The sequence below is a fragment of the Fukomys damarensis genome, unplaced genomic scaffold (genome assembly GCF_012274545.1).
Source record: "Fukomys damarensis isolate Sample0158 unplaced genomic scaffold, DMR_v1.0_HiC HiC_scaffold_23, whole genome shotgun sequence".
NCBI lineage: Eukaryota > Metazoa > Chordata > Mammalia > Rodentia > Bathyergidae > Fukomys > Fukomys damarensis.
The window spans coordinates 48,640,294-48,654,593 of NW_022900935.1; the positions used below are offsets into that span (position 1 = coordinate 48,640,294).

The following is a 14,300-nucleotide window of genomic DNA, read 5'->3' on the forward strand; positions in this document are numbered from 1 at the left end:
CCAGGCCTGGGAGTGAGTCTGGCGGCCGCCCGGGAGAGAGGGGGGCGCCCTGGCAGCTGAAGGCCGCGGCAGCCTCCTGGGCGCTCCCGAGAGCTAGCTCTCCCTTTCCCCGTGACAGGTGGGCCTGGAGTTGGGGAAAGTTTGGAACCAGTGAGGGGCGCCGGGACCAGGCCCAGTTGGTCTGCTTCACGGCCGTGGGCTACAGGGAGGAGCCCAAGCTAAAGCCTCGCTGGAATGAGATCGAGTGGATATTTCCTTAACATGAGTTGACATTAAATGGAATAACCGCTGGGGCCTCATTTTCCGGGCCAGGCCTGAGGATGGAGGTTTGGGAAATGTTGCGAGAGACCTTGGGGTTGGCTGCCATTCCGACCTGATTAGGACAGGGCGAGAAGCGAGGAAGGGCCACTCACCTACTTAGGGAAAACTCACTTTCTCACTCTCCTTTTTCTCTTTTTTCTTTTTAAAAGATGCCTTCCTACCCTGCGAGAATTGCCTAATTCCCTCGCTAACCTGCTCTGTACGTGGGGATGAAACTTTAATTTGTCACCCTTTTGCCCCAGGCTCTCAATCCCGGAAGGGAAATTGAAACTGGAGGGGTTGTTACTAGAAATTGTGGAGTTGTTAGATTGCAGAGGAGAATGTTTGATTCGTGTTGTTAATGAACTTTAAAATCTCTCTAATCGTTCCAATAAGTACTTAATACTATATTCTAAGTAAGGGGTTGTGTGTAATGTTACATGCTCATTTCCCACTTTTAATTGAACAGAGGATTTTCAGCGAATGGTGCAAGAGTTGATCTCTTGCAAAGATGGACATATTCAAAGTAATCTGTGCATTAATTGGTCAGGGAAGGAGTTTAAAAATGGTGTCCTCCTGCCCCTTCCTGCTGGGAAGGACTGCTAAAAGCAGATGTCTAGAGTCAGAAACCTATTGCTCCAGGGAGTGGTCAGAAAGAGATTTCTTAGAGATTGTTACAGAGTTGTATTAATTTCCTGAATGAATGCAGGTTGATAGTTTTACCATGGGTTCTTTATTAAATTTAAAATGATTCCTTTTTTCACGAGCTGCTGTGGGCTCTTCAGAGAAGGGAGCTATATGGGAGTGTTACTTGGAGTTATTTGTAGCTTATGATTCATGCCATATTCTTTTGAAATTATTAATGATTCATATTTTTACTTTAAGAACTAGTTCCTGTATATTTGGGAACGAATATAGAAATAAAGAATATAGAATAAAGAAATATTGGAAAGTACTTACCCAGATTAAAAGATTGATAGTGCCCAACTATGATTTTTCTCCCCTGCTCATTACAGAGTATGCGGAGTATGAAGTTTTTTTCACCCTTTGTTAAAATCAAATCAGAAAGAGTAAGTGGCCTCAGAAGAGGGCTGCTGAACTGCTATATAACCTTCATAAAGTTAGATACCTATTTGTTGGCCGGGCCGGTGTGGTGACACATCCCTATAATCCCAACACTCTGGGAGGCTGAGGCAGGAAGATGGCTTCGAGTTCATAGGCTATCCTGGGCTACATAATGAGTTGAAGACCAGCCTGAACAACCCAGTGACACCCTGTCTCAAAAAAAAAAAATGTAGTATATTACAGTTTATCACTTGTAGCACTACATTTCCTTGAGGTCTGCCTGTGTGTGACTACTCAGTGAAATAATCACTGTGGACTTTATTTAAGATTGGTTCCTCACATTTTAGTTTTTATGATTTCACAGCCTCTCTCTTCTTTTTCATTAGAAATGATGGAAGAATTGCATAGCCTGGACCCACGTCGGCAGGAATTATTAGAGGCCAGGTTTACTGGAGTCGGAGTTAGTAAGGTGAGTAAGATGTTGATAATGAGCATTATTAATAGTATAATTTGAACACATTTTTAAAATGATTAACAGCAATTTGGGTGGAATGTAACTGACAGATTTACAGGGGGTAAGATTTGATTCATGGTCCATTGAACTTTTAAATCCTGCCAATCATCCCAATAATACATTTGAAGGCTTTCTATATGGAAACATATGTTTTTCCCCCTTCTAATGTGAGAAAGGCTTTCCAAGGGATTTGTTGCAAAGATACAGTACTAACAAGATGTATATCTAGATTCTAAGGAGATGAAACTCAGGGCCTTGGACATGCTAGGCAAGTGCTCTACCAAAGGGTTACCTCCCTAGCCCCTCTATGCTATATTTTGTTAAAACATCTCTGACACTCACAAAAATAACTTAATTATAGCATCACATAGCCTCATTACACTGGATTCTTTGGGTAGTTACATGGGAGAGTGATGAAGAACTGCTTCTGCGAGGTCTGTCAGTTCTCCAGATCTGCGGATCAGCAAATTCCTCCTGGGTGCGCCCTCTGAATGCTTTGTCACTCCTCCTATTTACCTTTGGTTCATTGTTTTTATTTTTGTTGTGGGAGTATAAAATAAGATCAAGCCCCCATTAGTGTGTATGTAGAAATTTAGGCAATGTTATGTGCATTAGTGGTGTGTGCTTACTCATCTCCTGCTAAGTGTGATATGTATATTATGATGTTTTATTTAAAAGGTTCACTGACCCAAGAGTGTCACATTACTTGGGTTTAATTCTATGTCTTATGGTAATCTAGGTTACCCTGCTTTGGTTGGTTGCTTTTTCAAGAAGCTAAGGTAGTTTTTTTTTTTTTTTTTTTACCGGGGATACTTGCTTCCACTCTGATGTCCATGACAATCTGCTATCCAGGCTCTCCTTTTCCTTAGTTTTTCTTCTTATACAAGTACTTACCTTTACTTCTTGCTCAACTGTAGTTTTAATATTTCCCCCTTCATTCTTTTCATTCATGCAGCCCTTTCTCTTTCTTTTTTTTTGGAGGGGATCAAACTCGGGTCCTTGTCCTTGCAAAGCAGGCGGTGGAGCCACTGAGCTAAATCCCCGGCCCTAAGGTAGCTTCTTTGATGGGTTTCACAACTTTGGTGAGCTGGGATAGCTTAATAGTTTTTTTTTGTTTGTTTTTTTCTGTTTTATTCAGCAGATATTGAGTGCCTACAGTATGCTAAGCATTGTGCAAGGTGTTATGGATGACACCTCAGCATAGTGTCTATATATCTACAATATGGAGAGACAGGAGAGACCATATAGTGGTGAGAGCTGTATTAGAGCTGTGACAAAGTGATACAGGAACATGGAATTAATTGCACATTAGTTCTTGATTTCTTTTGCTGTTGTAGTTAAATAAGTGACTTTTGGTGGCGAATGGAGTGGCTATGCTCCTGAGTGTTATATGTAGATTTAACTTGTACAGAGAAATTCTCTGACCTAGATAAAGTAACTTAAGAATGAAGTGAGCAGTGTATTTGGGTATTAAATGGATTCCTGATTCAGTTGATAACTTTTTTTTTTTTGGTATGAACTCAGGTTCTTGTGCTAGGGAAGCAGGTGGCAGCACCACTGAGCTAAATCTCCAGCCTCCAGTTGATTACCTCTTGATGATCTTTGATGTGTCTTTTAACTGGGGAAATACCCAAATCTGTCTATTGAAATGGTCCCTACTGAGTAAGTCAGTAAATTTGTATTCAAATTGTATATAGTTTCAACTTAATTGGTTTTGTTGTTAGGATGTTTTTCTTCTGTTTTTAGGTTCATGATGCTATGTGCAAGTATGCTTTTGCTCAAGTAGGGTATAAGTGATAGGAATGAGTGTCATTCTGAATTTTGCTGCCTAGACCTAATTTAAAATCATGTAACTAAGATGTCAGGAAATTTTAATGCAGTGACTTATTTGTTTAATAGAAAGTTCTATCTTTAACATAAAGAGAAAGATGTTCTCTGTAAAATTCATCTTCATCCAGTTTTTATGCCATTACATATTTTGATGTTTCCATTGTGGTATTCTTTTTTACAATAAATGTTATTTAAGGACTAGCAGGAAAAGTATTCTATAATAAAGAAGCTTGAAGAAAATTATTCTGTAGCTTGCAGCACTAGGAAGAATTAGAGAAACTCTTCCTAGCTTTGAGTTTTTCGTTATGGGTCATAATTTGTCAATGAAGATTTATTGTTGATGACAGCTTTCAGTTTTGCTAACTAAGATCAAGAGGTTTTAGCCCTTGCTGCTGCTCCACGAGGGAGAACAGTGTCTTACTGGTGATGGTGCCATCTAGTGGGAATGGTACAGTCTGGTGGGCTGTCTCTTGGTTTTTCCTGTTTGTAACATTTCGGTACGCACTTTTGATGTCCTTAGAAGGAAGAAAGTCAGTGCTTCTGTGGATTCCTTTCTAGTGGACAAGAGTGTTACAAGCAGCTTCAGTCTTTGAACTTCATGGTTATTGTAGATCTTCTAGATCTGTCATATTGTTTCAAGTTTCTCACAGGAAATTAGATCTACTTCATGAAACAGGCTAGAACAAAATTGCAAAATACCATGTTTATTATATTTAAGGTATTGTTGCTTATATTTATATTTTTTTTGTAAGTTTTAAATTTTCCTATATAATGCATTTATATGCATTTAGTTTTTTCTTCTTGTTTTTGTTTGTTTGTTTTTTGAGACAGGGTCTTACTATGTAGTTGAGACTGACCTGGAACTCACTATGTAACCCAGGCTGGTCTCAACTCACAGTGATCCTCCTGCTTCAGCCTCCTGAGTGCTTGGGATTACAGGCATGTGCTACCACGCCCGGCAGCCTAGTTTTGTTTTATATTAGCATATTTATTTTGTGATAATTAGCAAACAAAAATCATTTGGGGCTTTGGGAAGTACTATGTGATTATTGTTTAAAAGATTGATATTTTCTTTTATTTGTGAATTGATGATAGGGGAAAGAAGCCTAATAGGCTCTGAGAAAACTTCAGGAGGATGTGAAATTACCTTCTTAGCAGTTTTGAGGTGATAGAGTTAAATTGAATTGTGAATTTACTTCATTTCTTATTGACCTGAAATTTGAGGTATGCTACTTCTTTTTAAAAATCTCTTCCTTTAAGCACTGGATGATCCACTTTTGGTAATGTGAAAGTATCTTGTACTACACTTGATATTAGCCCAAAGGCCGAAAAGCGATGAAATTGTGTTGTTTTAGTATGTTTTCAATCAGGGCCTGTTATAGTTTATATTCCTTACTCTGTTTCCTTTTGGCAGTTTAAGAATAAGGAGGCACTCTGTGATTCTGGAGACTGTAAAGTAGGTAGAATTCTAGCCTTGTAGGCATTGTTAGTTGTACTTACTTGAATATGAACGTTAACACAGCAGCAAATACTTAAAATATTTATTATGTGCCAGGTGCTCTCCCAACAGCAACAGAAGTAATAAGAAATAAATTTAGATTAAAAAACAGGAATATTGATTAGTAAGCTTGTTTTAATCAACTCACTAGATTCACCTACCTTCTGCATTTTCTCCTTAAAAGTTACATTGACTGATGGCCATTGCATTGCTCCAGTTAGACTTGCCAGAAGTCACTTTTATTTTATATTTTTGGTGCCAGGAATTGAACTCAGGACCCTGTGCTTGCAAGGCAGGCACAGTGCCACTGAGTTAAATCCCCAGCCCCTGGTCACTTTTTAACTTGCATTCCTATTACAAGTATATAATTTAATAGAAAGTTGCATAAGCCAGTGAAATCTGATTGCAAAATGAAATTATTTTTTTCTCTGAAAAGTAACTTAATTGCCCTAGAAGGACTTAATATAGAGCATGTCAATGAGGAGATCTGTAAACAAACATATATATGTCTCCTGGGGATTGAATGAACCCAAAGTCTTGTACATGTTAAGCACTAATGTACCCTGGGCCATATCTGTAACCCTTATAACTTTTTTTAAAATCGGGAAGAATTGTTTTGTTTATTTATTTTGCAAAACTTGTTATTTTTGCTTCTTCTGTGTTTTTTTTTGAAGCAAAACATTGATACATTTTAGATATACTCAATTATAACATTCATTATAGGGAATTTATACCTGTGCTTGATGTATTTTGCTTAGAAGAATTCTTTTAGTTCATTGGCAAGTATTTTTTTAAGTTCTCACTTTACTCTTTAGAAATTGAAACTGGAAATGGTAGATGATATTATGGGTGTGGTTTGTGAGACTGTAGTCAGTGGATTTATAACTCAGAAGGCCTACTTCAAGGCAGGAGGATCGTTGCGAATTTGAGGCCATCTTGGGTTACATAGTGAGTTTAATGCCAGCCTGAAGTACCAGTACCATGTCTCAAAAAACCAAACAAGGGCTGGGGATTTAGCTCAGTGGTTCTGCTGCCTGCCTCACAAACACAAGGTCCTGAGTTCGATCTCCGGTACAAAAAAAAAAAAACCCCAAACAAACCAAAAAACCAAGGCTTACCTCAGAAGACTGGCAAAAGAATGTACATGTAGGGCTGAGAATGTAGCTCAGTGGTGGAGTGCTCACCTAGCACGTACTGAGCCCTGGGTTTGGTACCTAGCACAGAAAAAACAAAGATTTCTTTTTTACTTTTTGTAAATTTGTAAGTCTGATATATGATCACTTTATATAATCAAGTTTGATTTCTGAAAAGATGTTTTAAAAAACTGATGCCTTTGTCCAGGTCATGTAGTTAATTGCAATTGGAAAGTATCAATTAGAGATCTTTATGCTAGTTTCTCCATATACCATAGCTATTTACATTTTAAAAAACAGATTTAGGTATTTTATATTTAGTACGTGCTAGGAAATACTCAATAAATATTAAGTACCAAAAAATGGTCTGTACTTTTCCTGGTGTGTTTAAGGAGCTGTTCATAAATTTATTATTAAACTTGCCTTCATGTTGTCCTCTTTTTTTCATTCATTTTAGTATTTATGTGTGGTACTGAGCAGTGAACTCAGGGTGCACTAATCTACATCCTCAGCTCTTTTTATTTATTTTTTGAGACAGGATCCTGCTAAATCATTAAATTGCCCAGGCTGGGCTTCAGTTTGCACTCCTCCTGTCTCAGCTTCCTAGAGTGCTGGGATTACAGGCATAGGAAACCATGTCTGGCTCATTTAATTTTAGTTAATTAATTTTTGTATCAGGAATCGAACTCAGGACTTCGTGCTTGCGAGGCAGACGGCAGCACCACTGAGCTAAATCTCTGGCTGTTTCTTTTTTATTTTTAGATAGGATCTGGCTAAGTAGCTAAGTTGGTCAGGCTGGGTTAGAATTTGTAAGTGAACTCCTGCTTCAGTTTCCCACAGTGCTTGGATTTAGGGTGTACACCACCAGGCCTGGCTATACCTTTAGTGTTTATTTGATTCTTCTACCATTTCCCATGTAATTAAGTAGCAACTCAAGTCTCTCTCTCTCTCTTTTTCTTTTTCTTTTTGGCATTTTGAGGCAGTCTCGCTTTGTAGTTTAGGCTGGCCTTGAATTTGCTATGTAACCCAGGCTGGCCTAGAACTCCCAGTGATCCTCCTGCCTCAGCTTCCCGAGTGCTGGGATTATAGGCAGGCCTTCCCATGCCTGGCCTTAAGTCTCTTCTTAATCTGAAATTTCTTAAGTATTTTTCTGCCTCCGTTGCTACTGTTTTAAAGACTACTTATTCATAAGTATAATAGTTTTACTACATCCATTCATCTTTCTCTAAACTTAACAGTTATATTTTCTAAAAATATCAGTATTATATTACATCCTTGCTTTAAAGGCTCCTCACTGCCTTTCTAGTTTGAAAATCTTGTATCCTGTCTACTTTATTATTGGTTGCTGCAAAATGACAGCGTATTCTTAACTTCTCAAAGGTTGGTATTAATCAATACTTTTGTTCCCCCTTTTGTTGTTTAAGGGCCTTTAGGAATGAACTCCATTTCTTTTCCCAGTTTACACCCTATCACTGTTTTATTGCATATATTTTTTGTTTAATAGACTTTATTTTCAGAGCAGTTTTAAGTTTATAGAAAATTGAGCAGATAGTACAGTTCTCTTAAACTCTCCCAGTTTCCTGTGATTAACACTTTACATTATTACAGTGGCATATTTGTTAGAGTTGATGCAGTTTATTGCCAGTGTGACACATTGTTGGGCAAGTGCTCTATCACTGAGCTGAATCCTCACGCTTTCTGGTTTTTTTTTTTGAGACAAGGTCTTTATTTGTTTCTTGGTCTAGCCTCAAATTTTGAATTCTTCTGCCTCACTCTCCTGAATCCTGAGTGGCTAGGATTTTTTTACTTGTGGTTTGCTGCGTCCAGCCAGTATGGCTTTATTTAATGGCATTTTGTTAAAAATTCTAGGCTAGATGGTATTATTTTTTCAATATGTTGTTTACTATCCTTTGGCATCATCTATTGATTTCTATTCTATGCTGTCTTTTATTTTCAGTTTGCCTATTTTCCTTTTGAGACAGTCTTGCTATGTAATTCAGGCTGACCTTGAACTCACTGTGTAGCCCAGGCCGGCTGAACTCGGTGGAGATCTTCCTGCCTCAGTCTCCAGATTGCTGAGATTACAGGTGTGCAATACCACACCCAGCTCAATTTATTTGAAAAATTCCTTCCTTCCTTTTTTTTTCTTTTTGTAGTACTGAGGTTTGAAACTGCAACCTTCCCTCAGAGCTATATTCCCAGATCTTTTAAGTTTTGATTGGGGTTTTGTTTGTTTGTTTGTTTTTGAGACAGGGTCTCACTATGTAGTTGAGACTGCCCTGGAACTTACTCTGTAGCGCAGGCTGGCCTCAACTCTCTTCAGTCCTCTTGCCTCAGCCTCCCAAATGCTGGGATTACAGGCGTGCGCCACTAACCCCCAGCTCTTTTCAGGGTCTTGCTAAGTCACACAGTTGCTCAGGCTAGTCTTGAATTTGTGATCCTTTTGTCTCAGCCTCCCAGAGTGCTGTGATTACAGGCATAGTTACCATGCTCAGTTATTTATTTCTTATTTTGTTTACTTCTGTTAAATAAAAATTAAGTTGAAAGATTTTTTTAAGTTAAATGTGATGGTGCATGCCTGTAATTCCAGAGGTTTGGGTGGCTGAGGCAGGAGAATTTCAAGTTCCCGGCCATTGAGGCAATTCAGTGAGACTCCACCTCAAAATAAAAAATAAAAGTGGGCTGGGGAGGGCCAGGATTTTAGCTTAGTGGTTCTGCTGCCTGCTTCGCAAGCATAAGGTCCTGGGTCCTGAGTTCAATCCCTGGTACCAAAGATGGCGGGGGGGCTGGGGAAGTAGCTCAGTGAGAAGGCCCTGGGTTCCATTCTCTGCTCTTCTGTAGTGCAGACACGTTTCCCTAATCCAGAAAGACTTGTGATCTTTCTAGTCTCAGGTATTCTTTTATTAAACTGACTTCCTCCCTTCCTCCCTCCCTCCCTTGTACTGGGGATTGAGCCCAGGGCCTTCACACTGAACTTCTCCCACCCATTTTCTTCTTCTTTTTCTTCTTTTTTTTTTTTTTTTTTCCCACACTGGGAGGAGGGTGTTGATAAGTCACTAAATTGTCCAGACTGGACTGGGATTTGTGATCCTTCTGCATTAGCCTCCTAGAGTTCAGGGATTACAATTGTGCACCACCGTGCCCAACAGGCAACATTTCTTGTATCATTTCTGGAGCACTTGAGGTTCATGCTTTTGGCTTTGTTCTAGTTGGTTTATTTGGGAGTAACCTTTTGGCATACTGTAGTGCTATGTTGTTGTGTAGAGTTGTTTTTCCCGAGTGGCTGCCCTAGGCTATATTCCAGATTTATTAGCCTTGTTTTTTTTTTTTTTTTTTTTAAAATGTGGTACCGGGGATCAAACTCAGGACCTTGTGTTTGCAAGGCAGGTGGTGGCACAACTGAGTTAAATCCCCAGTCCAATCTTTGACTTTTTGAGATAGGGACTCACTGTTATAGCCCAGGCTGGCTTGAAGTTGGGATCCTCCTGCATCAGCCTCCAGATTGCTGGGATATTTGCGTGGGCCATGAAGCCTGTTCCTGTTAAGAGGATTTCCCTGGAAATCTTATTTCATAATTGACTATTCTTCCAAAGAATGTTGCTTTACAGATTAGAGCAAAAAAGTTCTGGAACATGAGCAAAAAGTCTTTCTTTTCAATTTGGCTTATTATTGGCCATTTTCCAAAGTTCTTATGATTAGATTGAGCTCTTTGCTCTCTTCCTACTCCCAATGCAGTAGTCTCCCCTTATCTGATTTTGCTCTCCATAGACTCAGTTACCCTTGTTCAGCCATGATCTGGAAGTATTAAATGGAAAATTACAAACAGTGCGTAATTGTTTTTCCTCCCTCTGGTACCAGGGATTGAACTCAGGACCTTGTGCTTGCAAGGCAGGCGTGGTGCCATTGAACTACATCCCCAACCCCACAATGCATAAATTTTAAACTGCATGCTGATGATCTGAGTAGCACGATGGAGTCTTGTGCTATTCTGATCTATCCTGGAGGTGGATCATCCTCTGAGGGGTATGTTGCTGCCTCTTAGTGAAATAGTAGGTGTCTTGGTTACCAGATTGACTGTTGGTGGTATTGCAGTTCTTGTGTTCACATAACCCTTATTTTATTTAATATGGTCTCAAAGCCCAAGAGTAGTGATACTGGCATTTTGAGTATGCTAAAGAGATTCTATGAAGTGCTTCTTTTAAGTGAAAGTTCTTTTTTTTTCCCTCTCACTGAGTTTGTTGGATTAAGTGGATGTTCTTAGTAAGGAAAAGAAAAAATTTAAATTCTAAGTTTGTTAAGGTCTATAGTAAGAGTGACTCTTCTGTCTATGAAATTGTGATGAAAGAAAAAGAAACTTGTGCTAGTTTTGCTGTCACACTTGAAACTCAAAAGTTATGGCCATAATGCATAAGAGGTTATTTAAGATGGAAAAGGCATTATATTTGGGTATGTTATTTATATAAAAAAAACAAAAACAACAATAACAAAAAACCCAAACCATAGTACCTAGGAGCTTGGTACTAGCTGTGATTTCAGGCTGGGGACCTTGGAAGGTGAAGGTATCTTGTGTGTGGACAAGGGAAACTTATTGTATACTAGTTTTCTAGAATCTTGACTACTTAACAATGGGTTAATAGTTATGTTTGCTATCAGACAGAAACTATCATTCTCTTAGAATAAGTTTCGTTTGTTTTTGAAAGCTTTAGAAATTTAACTGGCAATTTCCTGTGCAATTTGGGATACAGATCTAAGAATGAGATACTCAACCAGGCATGTGGGAGCCAGAGACAGGAAGATCACAAGTTCTAGCTCATCTTACCTACCTAGATAGCAAAATATTTTTTTTTTTTTTTTTTTAAGGGACTGGGCCTATAACTCTTTGCTTTGGGTTCAATCCCCAGTACTAAGGGTGGGGAGGAAAGAGAGAGCAAGAGAATTCATTATAGTTATATTGTACTCTTCTCATGCACTCTTTGTAAAATAAAAACATATGTGTCGCAAAATATATTGGAATAGAAACAATTTAGTTTGAATACTATCTGCTAAGAAGTTAACTAGCTATGTAACTTCAGCTTCCTGAATACTTTTAATTTAGTTTAATCTTTGATGAACTGTACAAAAGAGGAAGCCAGATTTGAGAAAGGGAAAAATAAAATCCAGAAATTCCATTTTGTCTGTAATATTATCAGAGAATAAGTAGTATGATAAAATACAGTCTTTGAGGACTAAAGGATCGAAGCCAGGTGTGGTGGCACATGCACATAATCCCAGCACTCTGGAGGCTGAGACCAGAGGATTGCCTCAAGTTTATGACCAGCCTGAACTACATCATGAGACCCTGTCTCACCCCTCCTCTGCCCCAGAAAGCATAGTCTCCATCTGGGTGTGGTGGTGCACTCCTGGAATCCCTGTACTCTGGGAGGCTGAGGCAGACCATCTGAGTCAATTTAGCAAGACCTTGTCTCAAGAAAATAGCAAAAACCAGAGTAAAACAAAGGTTTTTCTTTTTTTTTTCTTTCTTTCTTTTTTTTTTTGGTATTGGGGATCGAACTCGGGGATCCTTGCACTTGTGAGGCAAGTGCTGGAACCACTGAGCTAAATCCCCAGCCCAAAACAAAGGTTCCTTAAAACAAGGTCTACCATGTTAGGTCCTTCATTATGTGTTTATGTTTTTGTGAACTTGGATTGTAATAAATAAAATCATGATGGTGGAAAAATACGATACTATAGGTGCAAGAAGAAATACTTTGTTCTGGCCATTAAGTATATGCTGAAAGATATCTGTGAGGAGACCAGAGGTGGACCATTTTCCCAAACAGTATCCTCAAAAGTGAGATGTCTATTTTTAAATCTTAATTAAATGAAGGAGATGCTTCATTTTTTATTGTGGTAAAACATACATAACATGACTTTACTATCTAGCCATTTTTAATTGTATGCTGGCATTCAGTATATTTGTATAGTTACATCACCATCCATCTCCACGACTTTTTCATCTGCCCAAAGTAAAATTCCACACATATTAAATAACTCCTCACTGCCTCTGGCATCTATCACCCTGTTTTCTCTTAATGAACTTGGCTCCCTGGGTACCTCATGAGTGAAATTGTATAGTATTACCATGTTGGGACTGGCTTCACTTAACATGGTCTTTTTTTTTTTTTTAATTGCGTTTATTGGTACATTCTAGGTCTACAGTACAGTTACATTCATTACTGGGATCCTGTACCTTCACACGACAGGTCTTGGTTCTCATTTTTTAACATGGTGTCTTTAAGGTTCATCTGTGTTGAAGTATGTGTCAGGTTTTCTTTTTAAGCCTAAGTAATACTCTGGTGTGTGGATACCATATTTTGTTGATGGACACTTAGATCACTGACACCTTTTGGCTATTGTGAATATTTGTGCTCTGAGCCTAAGTGTGCCGCTTTCTCTTCAAGTCTCTGCTTTCAATTCTACCAGACCCCTCATTCCCATGGGTAATTAAACCCAGTACCACTCTACCACTGAGCTATATTCCCAGCCCTTTTTATTTTGAGATAAGGCATCTTTTCAAATTTACAGTCCTCCTGTTTGAGCCTCCCAAGTAATCTGACCTTTATTGAGGCTGTACTGTGTTTATGTTTGTTGGTGGATTTAAGAAATCATCCAGATATATTGTATACTCTTGGAGCTCTTAATAATAGGTAGTCATGGGCCTGAGATTTAACTCAGTGGCACGTGGAAGGTCCTGAGTTCAATCCCCAGTCCTGACAAAAACAAAGAAAAAAAAAAAGGGGCAGACATGGGACTCATATGTCTGTGACACACACCTAAAGGTAGATATGACAATGTCAGGGTACTGTGAGCCTAAAAGGAACATATTTAATATGTTTCAGGGTTATATTGTATGTTGCTCTGAAAGCCATTAAAATTACTGTAGGTAAACAACCTAAGAAAAATTTATGGTAAAATATCATGTGTGAGTTAAAGGTTGTTAGTACATATGGCTTGGTTTTGAAGCATAGTGAAAAAGCTTAGGGTCTAGGGCAGAAGGTTTTTTAAAATTAATTTTTATTATTTAATGTATTCATATAGTACAAAATGAGAAGATATAAGATACATATTGAAGTTTCTCTTCTATGTTTTTCTCTTATCTCCACCTGTTTTTCTTCTCCGGAGACAACTATTTTTAGTATTTTCTTGTATTTCAGATTGATATCTGGAAATACATATGTATACTCATTCCCCCCAATTTTTGTTGTCAATTTTTGAGACAGGGTCTCACTTTGTAGTTGAGACTGACCTGGAACTCACTGTATAGCCCAGGCTGGTCTCGAACTCACAGTGATCCTCCTGCCTCAGCCTCCGGAGTGCTGGGATTACAGGCATGCGCCACCACGCCCGGCTCATTCCCTCCAATTTTTAAGATGCAAAGATAAGTATGTTGTATATACTATTGTGTATTTTTGCTTTTTGTGCTTAAAATATTTTAGAAATTCATTTGTATTTGTACATCTAGAGCATTCTTTTTTCCAAGGCTACTTAGTATTCTCTTATATACTGAACCATAATTTAGGGAGTTTTCTGTGGATGAACATTTAGATGTTGATACAAGCAGTGCTATAGTCTAACCTTGTACATAATGTAATTTCACATACATTTAAATACAGTAGATTTATAGGATAAACTTCTGGAAATAGAATTGCCTCATCAAAGGATCAAAATATTTGTAATTTTCCTAGCTGTAACTTATGTTACTGTTCATGGGAGGAGAAATATAGAACATGCTCTTCTATCAGTGAGAGCATTTGTAGTCAGATATGACAAGGGAGTCCAAACAAACATCACAGTCTCTGAATTTCATAAAATTATAGGTGAGAAACTTTGTATATGTATAGAAGTTTATTTTTTTGTGAAGTCCATAGTTTCCTTTCTCTTTCTCTCTCTCTCTCTCTCCCTCTCCCTCCCCCTCTCCCTC

General features: G+C 38.4%; 1 protein-coding gene across 3 annotated transcripts in view; it reads left to right on the forward strand.

The window, feature by feature from the left end:
• Positions 1 to 94: 94 nt before the first annotated feature.
• The window catches only part of Tlk2 (tousled like kinase 2), a 127,085-nt gene continuing 112,879 nt past the window's right edge, over positions 95 to 14,300 (forward strand). The window contains exons 1-2 of one of the 3 annotated variants that reach the window (XM_010637499.3): positions 95 to 118; positions 1,752 to 1,834. In XM_010637499.3, the coding sequence (XP_010635801.1) occupies positions 1,754 to 1,834 (81 nt within the window). In that variant the 5' untranslated portion in view covers positions 95 to 118; positions 1,752 to 1,753. Of the gene's footprint in view, positions 119 to 1,751; positions 1,835 to 14,300 lie in introns of those variants that run through there. The other 2 variants (XM_010637497.3, XM_010637498.3) reach the window with 2 other exon arrangements.